The sequence below is a fragment of the Nesoenas mayeri genome (genome assembly GCF_963082525.1).
Source record: "Nesoenas mayeri genome assembly, chromosome: 1".
Lineage (NCBI taxonomy): Eukaryota > Metazoa > Chordata > Aves > Columbiformes > Columbidae > Nesoenas > Nesoenas mayeri.
Genome location: NC_137541.1, coordinates 70,488,179 through 70,510,725, shown reverse-complemented (window position 1 = coordinate 70,510,725; position 22,547 = coordinate 70,488,179). Strand labels below are relative to the sequence as shown.

The window sequence follows — 22,547 nt, the reverse complement described above, 5'->3', positions numbered from 1 at the left end:
CCAGCAATGTGTTTCCAAGTCATCATGAATCGATATACATTTTTAACACTTTTTCTTAATTTCCATTTATTCCACTACCACCTGAATGAAAGGTATTTATTGTTCTATAGTCATTCCAGGGCTTATGAACAGAATTATATATTCACACATTATTGGCTGGATTATAAATCCTTATTATTATAGCCATGGGTATTTTCACAAAGTTATGGAGCTAATCATTTTATATAAAATGCAGTCACTATACCTGGGAGGAAAAGGCCTGGCTTTCCCAAAGAATGGTCCAATCTGAAAAGCAAAAAGAGCATTACCAACAGCTTAGTTACCCAGTAACTTAAAATTTCTTGCTCAGAAAAGCAGAGAATTTGCAGTAGCTTTAAACATAAAAAAAAAAGCAAGTAAAAACAAGACACTACTATGACTTTCTACACATACCATCAGCAGTAAGTTCTTCAGTTTTTTCCAAAATCAAATCATATTATTATTATTTTCATTAATGTTTTATTTCTTATACTTTCATGTTGTAACTAAAATACAGTTCTTCTGTGTCATATGTAATCTAATAACAAAGACTATACAAACAGAATGGCTTCTTAATAACATTTGCAACTACTCTTTGAATCTCATGCAGGTGGATTTAATAACTATATATGTTGACACAGTAGATTCCGTTCAATAGGATTTTTTTTTTTTTCGTTTAAGGGCCAGAGGAGTTCATTCCGGTGTCCCAGTCCACAGTGTTAATTTGTAAAGAGAAAAGGACTTTGTGCTGAAACAGAAGAGAATAATTTTGTGACAAAATATTTCAGCTGTGATCCCCAAACTCGGAGGAAGCATGTGCAAGGAGGAATTTGGGAAGGGAAAAGTTCCAGATAGAGAAGGAAGCACAAGTGAAACAGATTTCTCTCAGATGCAGAGAACCATAGAGCCTGGATAGAAAGGTAAATCATTATTTGAAAAGTTTTCCTTTACTAAAAAGAGAGCAGAAAAGGTCACTTCATACTATAAACTTCACAGCATGCACCTTAATAATTTCTTCTAATTTATATAATTTGGAGGAAGAGGGGAGGAGGATTGTGAACTTGGTCATAAAAAGGGTTAAAAATGGCTCCAAGTTAAATCCTCTAGATATTGTGCTCCCTGTTGTGCTTGCAATTTTGGACAATTACTGTTCATTAAGAACACATCTCCCCTAAAGCCAGCTGGCACCAGAGAAATCAAATATTTCATGAGGTAGACAGGGCCTACCTTCTTTGAAGTTCTTTTATCCGAACCATCATATTGAGGTGTCCTTGTGAGTACTGTTCAATCACATCGCGTACATCATACGGTTTCCGAGCTTGCTGTGAAATAAGTCATACGTGAGGTTGAAAGGTAAGCATAGTTTAAACTTCAGTTTATTTCAGACACACCATCATTCTACTTTTTATCTTCCAGAGACTATTTGCTTTCCATTTTGAAATGGCTGTTGCAATGAATAAAACATAAGCAGGCATTGTAGGAGTGCATATTTATTGTGGAGACGCAGCCAAATGATTCTCATCACTGTCAGTTAAGAGTCATGTCTTCATGTTACTTCATACTGAGCAAAATATTAGACCTTCACAGTGTATTTAAAAAACACAAAACCAAGATATATGATTTATCTAAGGCTACCATGTGTGATATTTCTTGGCTCATTCCAAAACCATATGTTAATCATAATGTCAGAGGACTGAAACACGGAGACTAGCCCAATTCATAACACTTGGACCCGGAATCAAACGCCTCTAAAGACTAAAGATGTCTGGTGACAGAAATATTATTGCTTAAGCAACTGGGAGGACAGATGCTTTGCATAAGTCTGATGACTGTTGCACGTAGATTTTGTTTGCACTTTTTTGTCTTTAATGTTACCCACTAAGTCAGAAAAAAAAATACGCAATTCGAGTAAATAAAAAAGTTCAGATAAAAAACCTGCCATCTGCCTAGTTTTATTCCCATTCTGATGAGAATCCAGATGCTTCCCAAGCTGTGATTTCTTGTTGTAACTACCAAGGCAGAATTTTGAAACAAGTCTAGAGAATTTGCATAAAACTATGCGATTATACACAGCATAGCATTGTAAAATTTTATCAAGTAAAAGTAACTTGTGCATGTGGCAGAATAAGCATAAATGCTGTCCTTTCAAAAATACCAGGCTTTTCAGAGCCATACCAAACCCCTATGGGAAATGTGGGGCAAGATGTCTACTTTTTGGCTCCAACTCAAGAAAAGAAGAAAAAAAGAAAGGTAAACTGCAAATCTAGTAATTGGAAATTACTGACAACAGCTCATTAGTCATCTTGTTGTCTGTTTCCACTGTCACAGCTTCAGCCAGAGCCATTAACATGCACCACTGCACACATGCATTGGACACCTACAGTATGTGCTGGAGTCATGCTTGGAAGGCAGCCACAGGATCCTAGAAATTTCAAATTAAAGCATGGAACTGGAATGGAAAAAAATCCTGCAAAATGAATGGAGAAGCAAAAGCTCTTTGTGATAAAATGTTTTCCTTGTGCTCGGCCATCATCACTTACCTGCATTATTACTTTCAGAAGAGTTCATCATTTTGGTAGTGTGCATCAACTTTTATGTGCATTTGTGAGAAGAAATACTTTGCGGGGGAGGGAGGTTTCAGCTTTCAGTTTATTGCCTTTTTTTTTTTTTCCTTCCCCAGCTTCACTTTTTGCAGACGCTGACACATCACTATTTCTGGCCAGAAAAGCAGCCTATTGTCTTCACCCAGAGAAGCAGTGCCAGTATCACTCTTTAGATCGACTAGTGGAGATGCTTTGAGAGCATTTTGGCTAGATCCTCTGTCCTTTTCTTTGGACACTCTCTATTTAAACATGATGCATGGCGCAGAGCCAAGATGTGCTGGGGATTTTTCCCACCTCCCTCCCCTCAATCCCATGGGCTACTATGTGCATAATTAATTCCACTCATTCCAAATTAAATTTCCTTTCTCCCTCAAAAGAAGTCCTCTATCTGTTATCCCTTTTAACAAATCATCAGCTTTGAATTCTATAGTTGCAAAGTACCGTACACTGCAGTCTGCCTGAGTCCTCTCTAAGGCATAATCAAAATATCCTTCCAACTTTCACCATTTTCCTCTCTTCTTTTCCCATAACGTTTTAGATCCGAGCATCTTATGTGCTGCCAAACTTTGGCACAATCTCTTGTCATGTTTTTATTAAGAAATGCTAGTACAATACAACTTAAGAAGGGAAGTAATGGGCTTCCAGGGAGGTTTAGTAAATGGAGAGCTTGAAGAACTTCTTTAACTTTCATTCTGTTCATAATCCCAAATCCTGGCCATTAGGGCTCAGCAGTCTACATCCAGCAAGCTTAGAACTCCTAATGCAAAACTCTAAATAATATTACCCAGTTTCGAACTTCCAAAATCTAATTAGCATGGGGAGTCCTATAAACTCTATTTCACAGCTTCAAGAAAGAAAAAAATGCAAGAAAATTCCTTCTTTTTTCCTGTCACTAACACAAACTCAGAGATTCCTCTCCATAGACTGAACAAGTTCAGTTTTTAGGGTTTGGTATGGCTGCTGTTGGCTGACAGCTCCACAACATTAGGTCTCTGGTGGTTTGAAATCTCCTAATTTAATCCTAACTAATTTATATACCGATTTTATTTTCCAGGAATTACGTCTTTAATTTTTTTTCCCCCATAGTATTTATCCCTCTGGTGTATTTACAATGCAATTCTGCTCTCCTCGTGTGTGCTGAGTTAAACAAAATGACTTATCCTCGTTTTCATAAGGTAAGGCCAGCTATAGATAAATTTCTGCCATGAGCTTGGGAAATGTATGTGCTATTCTGTCTCCTCTAATTCAGAGCCTTTGGACTGCTGTGAGCTTATCTCAGACTTCTAACCCTTGCAATTAAGTGCTCAGCTGTAAACAAACTTGCTTGAAATTTAGGTTCTTGTTTTATCTTTTTAAAACCTCTTCAAAAGAATTACGAAAGTTGATTAACTTGCAGTGGACCATCTTGGACAAAACAGCATGAACTTTCAGATGGAAATGAAAGGAGCTTTGAAAATCAATTCAGGAGTTAATTATTCATTTCCATCACTTCACCAGCACATGAGTGATGAGAATGATGATATCAGAGTCACATTCCAAACAAGTTTTATCATAATAGGCCTTACTAAACTGGCAAAATAAGCACATCTACTTGGAGTACTTTGCAACCTGATGGAGAAATTTAACTTAAGACTTCATAAAGACAGCAAATTTATAGAGGGCAGATGCCTCATGATGTTGCAAAATAAAGTCTCTCTATGATGTCCCATTCTGGGAAACAAATTTGGAAATGTGGCCTGTAAAGCTGAAAGCAGTTTTACACAGCATTGTGATCATCATTAAGGTCTATTGATCTGTCAGCCATTTATTGCACACAATTAGTTGAACATTCTTGAACCAGTCATTAAATGATCAGTATAGACAGTAACAGTATTTTAGCAGACACTTCAACAGAGTCTTTTCTTCGGTTCTTGTAGCAGGTGGGTAAGTAGTTCATATATTAGTCAGTACAGTAAAACAAACAGAACCCCAACAAAACAAATGCAGTGAAAATGAGAAGTGAAAAGTAACTATGCTGACTCCACAAATTCAGAAGTTTTTCATATGATACAATACCCATAGATAGTTGATAGTTTTGCCCTTGCTATGAAAAAATCCACATAAGCTAAGTATGAGGCCAAGGCCCTAAACAGTACATTTGACTTATTACAATCTCAGGCACAAAACCAAGTTAACTGTCAGAGCACTTTCAGTGTCATATACTTAAGCCTACAATTTGTATTTATGTTTAATGGTGCTTCTTACCTGAAATTTTCTTCTGGCTACAAAATACTGCATCCTCCTGATGACTTTTACAGCTGTTCGATGCGCTTCAGTTAAACTGCCAAGAAACACAAATACAAACATGCACCAGTGGGGGGAAAAAAGGCAAGAAAAATAACTTAATGGAAGATGTTGACTCTAAGCACCAAAGCCTAAAAGTATGTTATATGTCTGCAGTGCAAAATTGTGCCATTACACACTGCGTGTACATGTGCATTTTATTCTGTTGCTGTACCGTCTTGTATATTGTGGTTCTAAGTATAAAAAACTGGTAAGTGAGACAACGAAAGCAGGTGTACAAAGATTACATGTGTGGAGGGGATTAGACAGGATTACTGTCAATGCACACAATTCGCATCAGTTTGAAGAATGTGGAATGTTTTTAGAACCATGACTGTATTCCTTATTTTGTTTTTATTGACTGTTTGCCCATAAGCCCTATTGCACAGAAATTAAGCCCTTTAAAAAGTACTTGAAATTCTCTAGGAAGGAAAGGAACATTGAAGTATCCCATCTAAAAAAAAAATAAAGCTAACAAAACACACCCTCTTGGCACACAAGTCTTTGTGTACATGTGGCTGTATTGGTATTCAAACACAGAACTTGACATACTATAACTTTGCAATATCACTTTGCTCAGAGGACACTGTATTTGCATAACATTAGTTGTGCCATTCAGCTTGCAATTAATTACCACACCCTCTTATTTACCGTGAATTTTGGATAGGGCAGAAAGGAAACAGGAATATGGTAATTATAAGAATAAGTATTTTATTTAAGGACTGACTCCTTCCCCATGGACTTCTTCATTTATTAAAAAAGAGTGAAACAGAGAAAACAAAATTTTCCTTCTAAGGAAGCAGCATTGTTAGGAAGTCTATGTTCTATATAGACATCATCTTGAATATGTGATGATAAGCCTAGGAAAGTTTGCCAGTAAGTTTCCCAAGTCCCCTGAAAACACAATCTCTGCTTCTTCCCAGTATATCTGACCAGGGAAAATGCCACCTACTTAGATGCTACATTTCAGAGATAAAGTCTTTAAAAAGTGGAAAGATTACAGTGCATTATTTCAAAGTGAAATAAATAAAAGCTAAACAAACAGGGACTGTATTTAAGAACTAGCATAATTTTTCATTTTTATAATTTCTCTTTGATAAAATTAGTGCTTCTGATTGGGTGAGATACTACAGGAAGAGGGCTTTAAAAATAAGCTTTAAGCACCTTCTTCTTCTTCTTCCTAGTTTAATATTAAAAACATGCAAAAATATGCATGAAACTCAGGTTATACTGCATAAATCCTCACACTTCAAATATCTATGTATATTCATGCACATGTACACACACTCATACATGCAAACACACAGAAGACAACACAGGGTGAGCAGATTCAAGAACTTCTATACCATCAGCACCATTGCTAAGTACGAATCTTTGCATTTGTGTAAGCCCATCAAAGGGATTTCAGAAGTGTCACCGATGGCCTACTAGTAGTTTAGCCTACAGGATCTTTATTATAGTGAAAGAATAGCTCACAGATTGACAATCAGGGCCCCAGCTGAGCTCCTGCAGCCAGTGACTAGAATAGCAACAGCATTTTGCTCGCGAATGGCACATATTTGATAGAGAAATCTTTGTCTGTCAGCTTGTACAAGTTCTCTCTCTATATATGTATATATATATACATATATATTTGCAATCAGAACATAAGTACAATTTAAGGTTTAGGGTTTATACTGTTTTCTTTGTGTACTAGTTAAGACAAAAGCTTGAAATTACCCCCTCACTCTATATGATGTGAAACTCCATATACATATGCTTAAGATTTTTGGGTGTTTTTAGCGTAATCCATGAGAAATAGTTCATGTATTGTCTAAACAGCCTCAAATAGACATGCTTGAAGAAGTCAGAGATGGAAATAAAACAAGGAAGTATTTTCCTCCTAATTGCCCTCCTTCAGAAGAAATCAGGGCTACAGAACTTTCTCTAATGTATTACCAAATTTAAGTGTCCAAAACCATGAGGCTGACTCTTCGAACCTGATGCACAACTGAACAAGTATCATTTTTAGAGAGAAAAACTATTTATTTGTGAAATAAAGCAAGGAAAATCACCTGACTGTGACTCAAAAGCACTTGATAGTGGCCTGTTCCAACTGGGAAATTTACCCCAATCTCATTGGGAGCAAGTTTTGAAAAATAAGTTACTGTTCAGATTTGTTGGTCACTAGTATTAAACTGAGAGACAAAGCTACATGAAATCTGGCTTTAATAAAAAAATACAGCATGAAAAGGTGCAAATCCATAGACTGAGATATATAGATGTGTTATCTTAATTGCCCCTATAAATCCATAAGAAGTATAGCAGCTGTAGATGACAGAGAGCAGCTGCAGATGAGTTGAAGTTCCTGCTCTGTATCATAAGCAGGGCTGTCCTCCCAGCGGGGGGTTGTGGCAGTGTGGCTGCCCGTGATCCTAAACATTTTTGGAGACGTTACTGGATTTTCGTAGTTACCTAGCACTGATGTCCAGAATGGATAATTACACCTATTACTGGCTGGGTTACATTTATCCCTGTATTTAACCCAAAGCATTTATTCTGCTAATCCTTATATTTTAGCCCTAAAATTTGGATTGGGCAAAACCATTTCAGCCTGGAGGGTGTCTGTGTGTTATGTGCCAGGAGCATATGATTGGAGACAACAAAAGGACAGAGGTGCTTTAGGTCCTGCTTTAGTAATCCCCAGCAGAAACACAACACTGCTTGCAGTGAACTTCTGAGACATTTTGAGACATGCAGCTCATGAAACAACAACCTAGGGGGTTGTGGTGGACACCATACTTGCACAATCTTTCTGTGTGGTATATTCTACTGACAGAAGACAGAAATGGACACATCTTCACAGGTATTATGGTGTCTAACTCCCATGGAGGTGAAGATTTAACTACTTTCATAGCTCTAGCCCCCAGATGAAGTCAGCAGGACCTGAGCACTTACTCTAAGGAGGAATATGGGTGAATCAGTGACTACACCTCTGCCCCTATGAAAGCAGGCAAGCTCTCCTGCCTCTGTGCAGCAGAGGGCAGTGGCACACACACACAGTAGGAGATGCTCTCCAGTATATTAAAAATTATTTAAATTGTTTCAAAGCTTTACCCATAAAACCAATCATACTCTAGACCTGGTAAGGATGGGTCCATGCTGAGGTGGCATGTTATTATTGGATGTTTTTGTCTATGTTTTGCTCAAAAGAATATGATTAGAGATTTATTGACAAACAATGGAGTACTTTCCCATCTTTTAACCTAAACAATAAGTAAGAAGGTTTTGTTAAAACCTTTCCTGGAAGGACTATAAAGGAGAATAAAATGACGAGAACAAGATTAGGTGATCATGGTTCTGGAAAGTTATGAGCACACTAAGAAATTAATAATGGAAGTTCATAACATCTGTAACTACAACGGATACCATGAAATGTCTGCTGAAATAACATGTACTTGGATCCATTAAATGATACTGACATCATCTATAACTATGTCCTCAAGTGGGACCCAAGCCTTGGACATGCAACAGCATGTGTTCCTTACCTCTCTGTTACCTGATTGCTCAGAACGATGCTCAGTTTTAAAGGCAGTCAAACCTATCTTCAACTACAATGAGTCTTTCCTAGTTTGGCTGATGCACTCCTGGGCTGTCACATCCCTGTGGTAGGGCAGGGAAAAAGAAGGGCAGGTGGAGGGCCTGGAACATGTATGTTAACAGGCAGCCCCCAGCCTGATGTGATGCTGAGTAACTCCCCAGCAACTGTTTGAGTGGATGAGGAGGAAAGGGGCCCCTTGTTGCTGGCTGACCTGACCTTCTCCTCTGCAGGTTTTGAGTCTATGTAGCTGCAGAGCCCAGCGGGATGATGGTGTGCTGAGGAGGTGTTGCAGCCCCAGGTTTGCTCCTGTGCTTGTGGCTCAGAGAGCACTGTGAAAAGTCACTACTTTTAGCTTTAAACACTTTGATGCATTAAAGACTTACTTACTTACTTACCTACTTTATTTATTTATTTATTCCAACTGCACGAAGGCAGTAGCTTAAGCCAAAGAAGCCAGACATTTTCAGTTGAAAATAACTGAACCAGAGGAGGAAACAGTGATGATCAAATCCAAATCAACTCTGGAAACTATCCATAGGGATTTTTAAAAATTTTATTTTATATAGTACTCTGTTTATTAAAAGCTTGTGTTGGCCAGTTCAGACATACTTCTTTTCTTCTTTTGTATGGAGTTCAACAACTTTTAGCTTAATATGTTTTGGAACAGCCAGGGAATATTTTAAGTGAAAAACAGATATAGAAATGGACCCTAAACCCAGGCAAAGTTACAACAGTTCCAGAGCATGCTGAGACACAGCTCATGTCTCCACACAAGCCTGTTATCAGTGTGATGCACCTTTCAGTCCAAAAGCATCTTTTAATCATTAGAGTTGACTTCAGTGTAGAGATAAGGAGAAGGACTTTATTCAGGCTGCACTGCAAGATGGCAGCAGATAGGAGAACGTGCATTCCAGGCTGCTTTTCCTGCCATTTATTCAGGTGTCATGAATTAGAAGAGTTAGTCAGTGTAATGTAACTACTTTGATCATGAACTGTGGAAAATAAAAGCCACTTCAGCAAGGCCAATTATAGCTCTCTGTCCCAGTTTGCAAAACTGGTTTGAGGATACATGCTTACAATACTTGGATTACTGCTGAGCTTCATTTATTTATCTTTTGATTCATTAGCAGCAAAATGCATATAAAGTCACACTAACTATATTTTAATACTGGTAATTGGATAATGTAACTCCTGCCCAGAGTAAACTACATCATCATCTATTCCAGGGTTGTTAATCTTGCCAGCACAGTGACTAAGTCAGTGATGGTAACTGAAGTGTAAAGAAGTCATTTCAGAAGCTCAGCCCTCCATCTGCCTTCATGTTTTCCCATCACATTTGATTAAGAGTATTCACTTTCTGGCTATGTTTCTTGGAAAGAATTTTGCTTCTCAGTCATAACTTTAATTTTTCTCATGCACACATCTCAAATGGGCTGGTATTTTGTTAGGTAAAATATAAAGCTAGCCTTATTTGCACTGAAAACATTACCAGAATCAGTGGTAAAACATAGATGTTGGTGTTACAGGGTACTTTTTGTCTCCAGATGTACATAGCATAGGCCACTCATTTTCTGAAGTGAGATTTTTCACTAAACTGCAGAATCCCACTGTTAGTGAAGGGCAATGTTTAGCACAGAAGAATATCACCTATATTCAAGTGTAGCTAAACTATGTAATTATCCCATCATATGGACAGCATGCAACAATAAATTGTTGGAGGACAAGAAGGGTGGGAAAACAGCAACAATAAAGGACATAAAACTAGAGAGTTTATTACAGAAAGTTGCAGCAGTTAGTCCAGATATAGTCACACACAGTATGTGGACCTTCTATTGATGGAGACAAATGGTAAACAGAGGTGGTTCTCATCACAAGAACCATAAAGAAAAGAGGCTTATATAATGTGTTTTAAATGGTGAGGGAATTTACAATGTCCAAATGAAAAATCTTCCTACCAATAAATGAAAAGAAAATCAGTGCCGCCTTCAGCTAAGTGAAGCCAGACAAAATGCCTTGAGCCTTTTAAACTGCTCAAGTTAAGAGAAGGTTTCAGCTTGAACCTGACATGGAAACACCTGGAAATGTCAGGCAATGGTTCCGACTCCAGAGCTCATCCCAAGCCAGGAGCAGCACAGAAGTACAACATAAATGTAACAGACGAGGTTTCCAGACTTGTAACATTTCATCACAGCCTTGTGAAGATCAGATACTTTTGGAGAATTTCCACCACTTACATGATGGAAACTTTATAATATGTCATTTGCACTGAAACATGAGAGAACATTTCCAAAAACGTTGGCACATCTTTATTTTTGCCATTATTCGTAATCAGAATCCTACCTTAAACCTACCACATCTCCATTCTAACCATATCCTTATCTGAACTTCTTTCAAGGTCACATTTGGCTCAAAATCATAGATAAATTAGGATTTTCTTCTCTCAAAGCAGAGCAGCCTGGAGGCCTATTTGGCTTCACCAAGCTCTACTGACAGCCTCAATTTATGAAGGAATGCTGCAGACTCTGCAAATTCCTCCTCAGCAGGTACAGTCCCAGGCAAAGTAGAAATGAGTACAGAAGTGACATATTCATGAGGGGCTATAATTCTGGCACTTGGTTCTTTTGCTGAAGATTTTGTGGCATTGGTCACTCCCGTCCATCCAACCATCCATCCACCCATCCATCCCCATATACACTGATGCCTCTCTGAATTAATTCCAGAATGCAATTAATTGTCTCTGTTTCTACTTGCCCCTCTAACCTGGCCTTCCCTGAAGTGCATAAGAAAGCAAGCAGATTTCCAACAGCAGTGCTCCTAGGGATTATGGCAGGGAAGACAGTGCAGGGACAGAAGAACAGCTCTGAGGAGAAACACTGTTAGAAGAGGGAGAACTAAGACATAATTTATAGGGAGCAACTGGCCAGACAATATATTGACATAAACACTGCTGGGAGAAGATGCAAGGCAGGATGTTTTCTTTATGTTGTATATGAACAAAATTAAAAAAAAATAGAAAGCTCCTGAAAATAATCAGAGGTACGTGCAACCTGCTCATTGAATGTGAATTAATGAAGAAGAAAACACCTTGAACTTTGAGTTGTTTTCCTCAACTCTAGGCAGTTGGATTCTTCAGTTACAAGTTTGTTCTGTAATATTACAAAGTGAGTTTATTGAGAAAGTGAGAGAAAAGCTCTGTGTTAGTCCCTTGCTAATTAAAATGCATAATTAAAATGAGTAATTAAGCTTACTACAGAACGTTCTTGTGTCTGGAAGCCCAACTGCCCTCGAACAACAATTTATCAGCTGAACTCTCTCTGAGAGTTAAGTAATCATTGGATATTTTGGTTACATTTTTCCTCTATGTTTTGTTGGCAGCAAAATAAAAGTTCTGGGGCTATTTTCTGTCATTTTATTTCTTCCATTCTTCCTGCAGTGTCAGAACAAACAAGATGATGTTATAGGGATGTCTTTTCATTATGGAAATAAAAATAAAGAAAGATTTCTTTTTTATTTATTTATTTTTTTTCCCCCCCTCTGAGCAAACTGCTGCTAGAAATTGCCACAATAACTTCTTGTACTCACGGTACCATGACTACTTCTGGTCCCAGAATAGGTGAAATGCTCTCTTCTTTACACCAGTACTCATTTACTTAGAAAACAATATCTAGCCACAACTACTTTCTTGGAAGGTGAACAAATGCCATCAGACAATGACACGTTTTAATCCCACATATTACAGCAGCTGCTGATCCTGGCAGATAAAGGTATTTTTTCACTTCTCTCTCTTTAAGACTTGGTCTTCATCAATTCGCCTTTTTAAAAAGGCCAACAGAACTGAATGCTGAGCTAGTAAAAGGCACCAGACAACCAGCCATCACCAAGTCCAAACAACCTCCCAGCAGAGGAGATGCCTTTCTGGAACACGAATAGCATTCACAGCCATTCAGGGGGAACTAGAACGCTACAGCCTTATTCTGTGAGCTCTGGTTTGCTCTCTTTAAAAAATGCCACAGCTCAAATTAATGAACTTTAAGACTTCATTTTCCTCTTCACTGTATTCAGCATTTATGGGAACAACGTGGTGTTGTTAATATACACCAATGACTGAGCACTGTATTTATGCCTCAATGATTTTCTGTCATGAGAATATAATGCCTGGCAAAGACTGATTCTCTGAAATACCAGTTTGTTTGGGGTCATTAATCTTAATTTCTATCTTGCCTGAATAAGAACTGGGTAACAGTCAAGACAAGGGATAGTTCTGAGAATTAAAACTTCAATGGCTTTTGGGCTACCCAAGGCTTTACATTTATTTTAAATATAAGTCATTAATTAATCTGCACCAAGTACTAGGGAGAAACCCAGTGGAATAGAGTAAAATGTTTCTCATGGTTTTAAAAAACAAAAACCAGTAGCTTTTGGCAGGATCTTTCCTTAGTAGCTCTTGTGATTTAGTAGTTACAGCAGGGGCTATGGAAACACAACTTCTGGGTTCTTGAATTGATTGATTTAGCTGTCCTTTGTCTCTCTGGGTGATCTTGTGCACGTCCTTTTACCTGGCTATGCTCTAGTTTATATATTTATGAAGTAAGTGACTTAAGTCATGGAGGTGTCATGAGGCTTACTTCACTGAGGATTTTAAGGCAATTGGTTGTCCCAAATGAAGACCTATTTTATTTATAGAATGACTCAGCAGGGAAAAAAGGAAAAAAAAAAAAAAAAAAAAAAAAAAAAGAAGAAGAATTGACAATATGTATTTCCCTTAATGATGATAAGAAAAAAGGAGAACTGATCTGCAGGCTTGGGGTAACTGCCATGCCACTGTGTCCTAAGCAGAAACTGGTTTCCAAGGCATTCTCCCGTCTCCACTTTCATAACCTCTGCTCCTCCTCTCCTGAGCATCTGAGCAATCTATTTGGGAATTAGCTACTTGTTCACCAGGTGCTCAGCAATGCAACACATGCGCAGCATCTGAAGCCAGACAGGACCATTACATCATGAAGGTGACCTGCTCAACAGTGCAGAGGATCGCACTGCACACAGCTGACCTTGTCCTGAGTCAAAAACCTTATGTAGGACTAAAGTAACTTTCCAGAAAGGTATCTGGCCTTGATATAAGACCTCTATATACTATTTAAAAGTGCATTATTTTTTTATTTAGATTTGTCAGTATTCAGCTTGTAGGCTCCTCCCTCCAACTAGACTAGCAGCAATTTTAGCCTTTTCCAACCCTGTCTTTGTACCAGGGACCTTCAGGGGTGTCAGATGCACTGCCTCTGGCCTGGCAGGGAAACCAGGCTTTGGTGTAGGCACGAAAATGTGCTGCTTTCTTTGAAATTTCAAGGAGAGACTGAAATCCCAAACCATTTTTATCTTTTTTTTTTTTTTTTTTTTCCCTGTGATTTAAGCCATGCTGTCAAGTAACTACAGAGATGCATAATGGAAATGCTTAGACTGGCAGGAATGGAGAATGAATGGGAAAGTCTGTGTGTGGAACTGTTGGAAAGGGTAAAACAAACAGCACAAAAAGCCCTATGAGTATGGCAGGTGCTTGTGGGAACACAAAGAATGGTGTACAATCAGGAACTACCTACAATGAAAAAAGAACTCCAGCCACTAAGAGGTCATGGTGGGAAAACACAGAAAAGGGCTGGAGTCTTAAGACACCCTGAAAAGGACAGAGACGACAGAGAATATATGCTAATGATATATAGAGGTGGGAGACCATGGAAAGGTAAAAGATCCTGATCACTGTCGGTTCCCAAAAGCAAGAAAGTTTCACTGGCACCTGGTCGCCATACTGAGGAGATCCCAGCAGACACGATGAAGACTGAAGAGAGCATCACTTGACCCTCTATGCTGTCACAAAAAAATCTTGAGCTCCCCACCTGGATACGTACAGCTGGGATGCAGGAATGGTGGGCAGACTGCTTGGATACACACGTTTCTGTGTCCATGATTATGACAGTGTGAACCACTGAAACCAAGAGTTTTAAAATAAAATCACCTTACCCTCCCCTAATGTCTTGTATTGCACTTTGGTACACAATAACCACTTTATACCAGCAGAAAAGATCTGCAAAAGCTAGCTTTAAATGTGACTTACTATCTGATCAACTTCAAATTTTCCTTTCAAAGGTTTTGTCAGAAACACATATATTCTCACAATGGCCTTGCAAACTCCCATCACAAAGCCACAACCTGCTTTTGAGCTCCATCACCAGTTCTTACAAACCCGTGTACCAAGAGAGAATATCTCTTTACCATTAGAGGAACTGGCATTTCAAAACCAGACAAAAATAATGACCTCTTTTTTTCTTTTTCTACCCTGTATTTAATGTAAGAACATACACAAAAATCTTACATGCCTCACTTGTCTAATACTGAAAAACGTGCAGTGCTTATCAATGGTTTACTACAGAAATATCTTACTAAATGTTGCAAGCATCACTTTTGCAAAACTATCACTGAAAGCAGTTTTGCTGAGCTTCTTATTTCAAGATATTTCACTTGCTTATTGAGAACTTACTTTCTGTTCAAAGATTCTACATTTTTTCTTTACCTTTAGGAAAAGATGCTATCTCTTGGCATTTTTTTCTGGCAGACGTTTAGCTCAGCCAGTAGATGAACAGAAGGAAAGTGTTTATATACTAATTGGTCGTGACTCGCTATTAAAGAATAGGAAAAATACTTTTTGCAAAATAAGTGAGGAAATCTCTGTCTTCATGCTCTGGGGAATTCTGATTTTCCTGTCTTTGTTCCCATTCTAACTCACAGGAAAAATATTTTAAAAGTCATTATGTAACAAAAGATTCTAAAAGTATTTGAGCCTGAAATGATAATATGTTTCATTTTGTCCTGTTTTAATACACATTTGTTTCCAGAAAGGAAACATTTTATTCTCTTATGAAATGAATGCATTTTCTTTGGTTTGTGCCCTTTCTCGTCCCAGTAACTGAAACTCTACCCTGAAGACATATACTCTACACTGCATCATCTGGTGCAGAATGAAGACCATGTGCCTTAGAGAAGACATTAGCTGGTTTACAGGATACTATTAAAAAATGACACATCCAAGGTGTGGATCCTATGAAACAGCAGACTATGCTGAGCAGATATTGTTTAAACATTGATACGGACTTCCACAATTTTCCACCAACCACAGTGTTTTGAACTGTGGCTACATCAAACGATTTTTTTTTAACTCCTTCTGTTACAAAATCAAATTCACGAAACTCCTTCTCCCACTCAAAGTTCTCTCATGGAAAAACTCCACTTTAAATAATTCTTTTCCACTTCAAAGATCATCAGATCTATGTTCACTGAAGTTGCAAATGGAGGTCTAATAGAAGCAAATATATCTATTTAGTATTGAGAACATATAAGTGGATCTAGTTAACAGGATAGTAACTATTAGTATCAGTGCTTCAAAGTCTCAAATTTTAGGCTTTGATTTTGTGTGTGTTTTGTTTGATGTGGTTTTTTTTGTTGTTGTTGTTGGGTTTTTTTGTTTGTTTTGTTTTGTTTTTGTTTTCTGTTTGATTTTGTTTTATTTTCTTTAATTGGGCCTTGAGAATGCCAGTACAGCAATCAAAAGTGTTTCTAAATAATTATGCACTCATTTAGGTGGCTAACCACCTGAATTCCTGTAATTAGAACACATAATACAAGCAATTAATTATGTCAGCAATGATGTTTAAGATCTAGATACAGAAGTAAGTTCAAAGAAAGAAATAATAACCCAAAGGGATCTTTATTTCATTTGACACATTTCCACTGTTCTCTGACAACAATCTGACAAGTCTTCTTGGAAGTTCTGTATAAGAATGAAACAAAAACTGAGAACCATGCTATTGAGACTCCCACTGAAGCAGAATTTATTTTTTTTATCCCAGGAATGGACATATAGAAGTTGCCTCGAATTAGCTTTATCTTGTCCATTAGGAACTGGCTTTATTCTGGATCTGAAGGAACTTAGTGTGAAGATGAGGCAGCAGCTCAAGTATTCATATACTCAAGACCTAAATTTCAGTGCTCAAAAATGTGAAATAGGTCATGACCATCTGTCCATTTGAAGCTGAAATAAGGACATGTTTCTTCTCTTACTTCTAAAACTTCATAAATATATAAACTTCAAACCCATTCCAAAGGAGCTCTGACTCAATTCATCTTTTTACTTGGAAATTATGCAAAAAGAAATTATGCAAAATCTGAGGTTTGGCATGGCTTTGAAGAAAAACCACTTAAAACACTGCAATTTAAAGTGAATTTACTTTTACAATTTCAGTATGCCTAAATCTGAAACTCAAAGCAAACCTCAGGGCAGAAGTATAAAACCAGAACAGATAGAAATCAACAAACATTTACACAGAACTCCATGAAACACAGACACTTGACTTCACATGGCATGAAGCAGGGGCTGACAAACAAGGAATCAGACAGGAACATTTTAACACAGTGATAGTTCATCTCTGCTGTTATGAGCCTTCTCAACCATGAACCCTTAGTCTCAAATTTTAAGCCTCCCTCCCCATCTTAAAATTAATATTATCATCACTTCAGTCTTTGTGTTTCTCATGCACACAGGATATAATACATTTTGCAAGCCTCACGCTGTGAGAACTATAGAGGAAATAAAACCATTTTATACTACTCAAAAATATCTTTAAATTTGTCCTCAGTAGAACACTGACATGTGGCTAACAACCTGGTGAACCAGTTGGATCTGAGTGATAGCTGATAATTTCCCTGAACTGTAGAGTTTTGCAAGAAATAATCAACATAATCTGATACTACCACTTATCTGAAGCAAAATACATTTTTTTCCAAGGGAACAGGTCGGGGCAAATATTTCGTAAATATCAGGTTGGGGTTTTCTTCTTATTTTTCTTATGTGGCTATTTTTGGTCAAAGAGATGGACAGTTTCCAGTACAGAATCTTTAAAGCAGCTCTTTCTCTGTCACAAACAGAGAGAATTTGTTTCCCTGGCACATCGAGGGCAACGTTCAGTTTGATCCACAGTTCAACACAGTCCACTCCATTCCTGTCTGCCAAAACTGCCCATGTACACATCAACATAATACACTCCTCAGGCCTCTCAACTTGTTCAGACCATGCAGACAGCTAAGGACATAAAAAAAAAGGACTAATTTTTAGTATTCCCAAGATGAATGGAAAGTAAGAAAGTAGTTCTTCAAAACTGGCATATATACATATTTGTACATTATGATATGCTTATGCTACATCTGTTATTAGCTCCTATGCATTCTCACTCTAAAAACTGTTTATGACAGAACGAACAATATTCTGCTCATGACATTAAATTGCATATTTTCTATGCATCATTAATTTTATAGAGCACCTTGGGTGAGCACACAATTATTTGCAAATTCAGAATGTAAGGAACTGGGATATAGCAGGGAAAATATTCACAGAACTGTGAAGATGATTTTTATCTGACAAACTAGCACATAAAAGAGCCACCTACCCAGGATTTTGTTTAATGCCATTTTTTAAAGATCTCTTATTTTTAACACCTTCTTTCTACTACTTTTTCCTCACTTATGGGGAAGAAAGCCTTGGCACCTGAGGCTCTGCCCTTCTCCTCTCAGCTGGGCTTGCGCCACTGTGCATCGAATAACTAAATGTTCACCGAGCCAAAGAACTGTAAGAGACTCTCCAGCCTTGTGGCTAAAGCACTCACTGGCTGATGCAAGAAGAGGTTAAGCCCCTGTCCCTGTGGGTGTTTCCTTTCACGGTGGAAGAGTGTGAATGTGACACCTAGTCTTAGCCTTCAAACCCAGCATATTCTGTGATCTGGTGGTGCGGTGTGCTTCTGGGGAAAAAGAGGCTCAGATCCCTTAAAACTGAGGAAATAATTGAACCTAAGCATTTCACAATGTGGATCCATTGTGATATTAAATGACAGAAGGACCTGTTCTAGGAGCTTCATAACCCTAGTCCTCTGCTAATTTTGCATGTCTGCAAGAGAAAAAGGTTTCTTTTTGAGTTAAATACAGAATTTAATCCAACAGAAAACACAGTTTTAGTTTTGTGAAAAAAATGTTCATTTTCCTTCAAACAGAAGAGATTTTTTTTTTCCAAATATTTGAATCAGAAGCTGCACCAGAAAAAAAAAATAATCAATTTTCAGCTGAGCTCTGGTGGGCATAAGAAGTCAACAAGTATCACAAAAACCAGTTCCTACTAAGTAAATGTAAATTAACCATTAGAGTAATCTAAACTACATGATAAATTATCTGTGATAGTCTTTACATTAAGACTGCAGCATCCTGTTGAAGACTGGCTGACCAGAGTGCAACTCCAGTCTATGTTATGTCCAGACCTAAAGTGGTCTAAAAGAAATTGAAATACATTCAAACACTGAGCTTATGAACAAAGTGTGGAGATGCTTCCTTCTGGATTAGAGACTCTGTAGGAATTATTTTCTGCCTGACATGAAGGAAGTTTTCAGTGATGGAAGTTTTTAGAAAGCTGTATTGAAGATACTGTTTCTGTCCAAAGCAACACCCATCAGCTTGTGTTTCTATACGAGGCATCCTGGAGACACAGCTATTGCAGACTACAGAGACTGTTGAAAACTCTTTTTGCCCTACTGAACTACTGAAAATGCCCAGGAATTTAAAAAAATGCTATGCATATTGTTTTTCAAAGATCTCAGGTCATATTGTGGAACTGTAGTTTTCCGTTCCTGGAAGCCATACAACTAAACCCTGAAAATGTTTACACATCTATACACCTGTCCTTTACTTTCAGAAATAGCTTTTTACTGGAAGTGCCTAGAGAAGAAGGAACTAGCTAATTTTCCACATGTCTGATGAGAAATACTTGCGTAGGCAAAGATCTGATCAGAATTAATGAAGGGTTTGATTCTGCAAACCCACATCTAAGTAATTCTCTACGTGGGTTGCAGACAGGTATGAAGCTATGTTTCAAATTAAGGTTTGCAAAATGATACCCTAATTATGCAATTAAAAGCAGTGTTGAGGGAATGTTATTCAGTTATTTATTCTCACTATTTTTGCACATGTGCAAAATGGGACAAATATTGTCAACAATGTATGTTGTCAGCAACACATAGTGCTCTGTCATGCCTCAGCTGCTGAACACAGAGGGAGCTGATCCTGTACCTGAGTAAGGACTACAGAATCTCTCAGGCAGTGATAGACAGCTGACACCATCCTACAGGATTCTTACTGCTCCACCTTATCAGCTATAACTTGCTGATCTATGTTGCATATATTCATTTTATTCACAATAAAACCAGACATCTTGGAGACACACACGTGTATAAATAAACACAGTTAATACACTTCCATGAATTAAGATGAACTGTTTGGTAAATTTCAGAAAATAGTTAAATACGCATTAAAGTACGCGTATAGCTCTAGGTTGTGAGCATATTTATTTCCATATTTAAATGGAAAAATACAAACCTGATTTATAAGCTCAAAAAAATCTCCATAGTGATTTAGCTATAGTTTTAACAGCATGAAAATGACTAATTTAAGGTCAAGAGTAATTTAGTTTTGACTGACTTGGCAATCCTTTGTTCTCTGGGTCATGTAAGTGTTGAGTAAATTATAAACCTGTAATTCTATCTTGAGGTCAAGGGACTTAAGAATTTATTTGATATATTGGTCTCCTGGAAAGTTCTTCCAAGGCCAGTACCCCCTAAACTGTGTTTATGAGTTGACTGCATTAATAACTAATAGAGTCATAAAATATTAGCAGAGGTGAAATTAACCCTTTCAAAGAAGAGTATGCTCAAATGTAGGATTTTTAAATGAGGGACAGAAAGATCAAATATATCTGCAAGAATTCAAGTTTCTACAGAGTGTTGAAAAACTAACATGAATGTAAAAAGGTGTAGATATCTGACTTCAGGAACAGAAGTCAGACTGATTCATGAACATTATTTGGAGTAATCATAGGTTTGCAAAACAAAACCTATGACCTTGATATCTTATATGGGGGGAAAATAAAAAGAAAAAAGAAAGAAAGAAAGAAAGAAAGAAAGAAAGAAAGAAAGTAGAAGCTACTCTGACACACTATGTAAGAAGCATAAATACATTTTAAAAAATCAGCAGCTGCTTATTTAATGTAGGCTTTGCTCTGTTCCCTAACATTTACCATTGAAAAACTGAGATGGTAAGTAAACTGATATGTTTTCCATAGAAGATTTAAGTGTGCATTACAGCAGCACTTACTAATTTTGAACCTTTTAATGTTTCCAAATGGAAGTCACCACACTACTAAAAAAATACAGTGCAAAGCCCAGACATACTGCCTGGACTATTCTTTCGTCACCAGGCAAGCATTAAAGTTAATGGTCCTCAAAGTGTTTAGGGTTATTTCTGTTGCCCAGCGTCCCAGTCTTTAACTCATTAGTAAAAGGTATATTCAGATTAGCCTGTTCAGTTCTGATTTAAAAGAAACTCAACAGTAATCTCAATCTGAAATCTTTAAATCATTAGGAATAACCTAGTGTTCCCCTTGAGTGACCCTGTGAAAAATTAGAAGTAGTTTCCCCCCAGCCTCCCAGGCTGTAGGTTTCATGTGAATATGAATATCTCCTGGTAACAATGGAGTACTTGAAGATGTTTGTTCTGGACACTCCTTGGCTATCTCCTTTCACTGCTTTCAAAGTCCTAGCAAGAGCACTAACTTTGCTGTGTGCTTTTACATTTACAGTAATCCCTGTATAAAAATCCAGCTGTTGGTTAGATTAATGATCAATAAACACACACCAAGGTTAAAGAAATATCAGCATCAGAATTAAAACTGCAACAGCTCTTACCACAATGGATGACAGCGTATGACCTGGTCACACAGTAGGAACCGATTTGCAAGAAAAGAATCACAGCTGCTTGGTAAATAACGCAACACAGGACCATACCCAAAGACCATTGAATGTCACAGCATACATTAAAATAGCCTTTCTTTTGCAACTTCAAGAGACCTTCGAACAGATTTTTAATGGATATTAAAAATACAAGCCAAAATTCAGAAGGGTGTTTCGCAATCAGCTTAGGTCAAGCTTTGACCATGCCTCCTGAGAGGAGGCAGTCTTACTCCCTGTGAGGTCAGCAGATCACACCACCTGCTTGCACCCGGGACCTCACAGCTGCACACTGAGTCAGCTCAGGACATCAGTTTGTCAGAAAACTAACCCTGAAGGGGAAGAAAAGAGAGCATTTTCTGAGCAAAACCGCCTTTGCAGGGCAGGTGACAGCAGCAGATGGTGGGGGGACAGAGAGGGGAAGGAGGAAGACGTGTTTTGCAGTAGCTCAGATGTCAACTGGTTCAAGTTGTCAAGACATTTAGCCACTGTCCTAGCACTCAAGGTCCACCTGCCAAGTCTGGTGACAAGATTTTGTGTCCAAATGTGCATTTCCAGACTGGGTAATTAAATAAGAAGAATGCTAGCACATTGCAAAACCCTCCTAACTGAATGAATAGCACTAATTAGAATAACTTTATGAAAGCCATTCACCATTTCAGGGCCTTGAGGATACAAAGAGGTCTTAGTGGCCCTGATTGGCCTCATTTGGAACTTCCCTCAGCTCTGTGTGTAGCCTCAGGAGACCCATTTCAGCCCAGACCCTGCCAGAGCTGTGCTGTAGGTGCACTTGTCTCTGGTTCTGTCTCTTGGATGGATCTCGGATCTACATTGTAGGCTCATCCCTGATCTATCTCTGACTCCGTTTCCTTTGGGTTCTGGACCTGGTTCTTTCCTTGCACATGGCTGTCAATGGACTCATCATTAGCCCCCGGTTCTGCCCACTGTTTGGACCCTGAGGGTCTACACCCTATTGGTGAGGGCACTGATCATGTTGGAGTCACCTATGGATCTCAGCTCACCCTCCCAGCCACACCTTGCTTTTCTGTGACACACCATGCTGGTACAACCTAACTGGGCAGTAAAACAGAAAGAGGGCAATTTTTTATGCTTGTCTTCATCAACACATTGTTCTTATTGTTTTTGCTTATAGTCATGGTT

General features: G+C 38.0%; 1 protein-coding gene across 1 annotated transcript in view; it reads right to left on the bottom strand.

Annotated features, from left to right (window-relative positions):
• LOC308053212 (potassium voltage-gated channel subfamily KQT member 1-like) overlaps window positions 1–22,547 on the bottom strand; it is a gene marked incomplete at its 5' end in the record, with an annotated part of 492,142 nt that overhangs the window by 211,130 nt on the left and 258,465 nt on the right. The window contains 3 exons of the mRNA XM_080364037.1: window positions 245–285; window positions 1,246–1,340; window positions 4,866–4,941. Coding sequence (XP_080220163.1) covers window positions 245–285; window positions 1,246–1,340; window positions 4,866–4,941 — 212 coding nt within the window. The remainder of the gene's footprint in view (window positions 1–244; window positions 286–1,245; window positions 1,341–4,865; window positions 4,942–22,547) is intronic.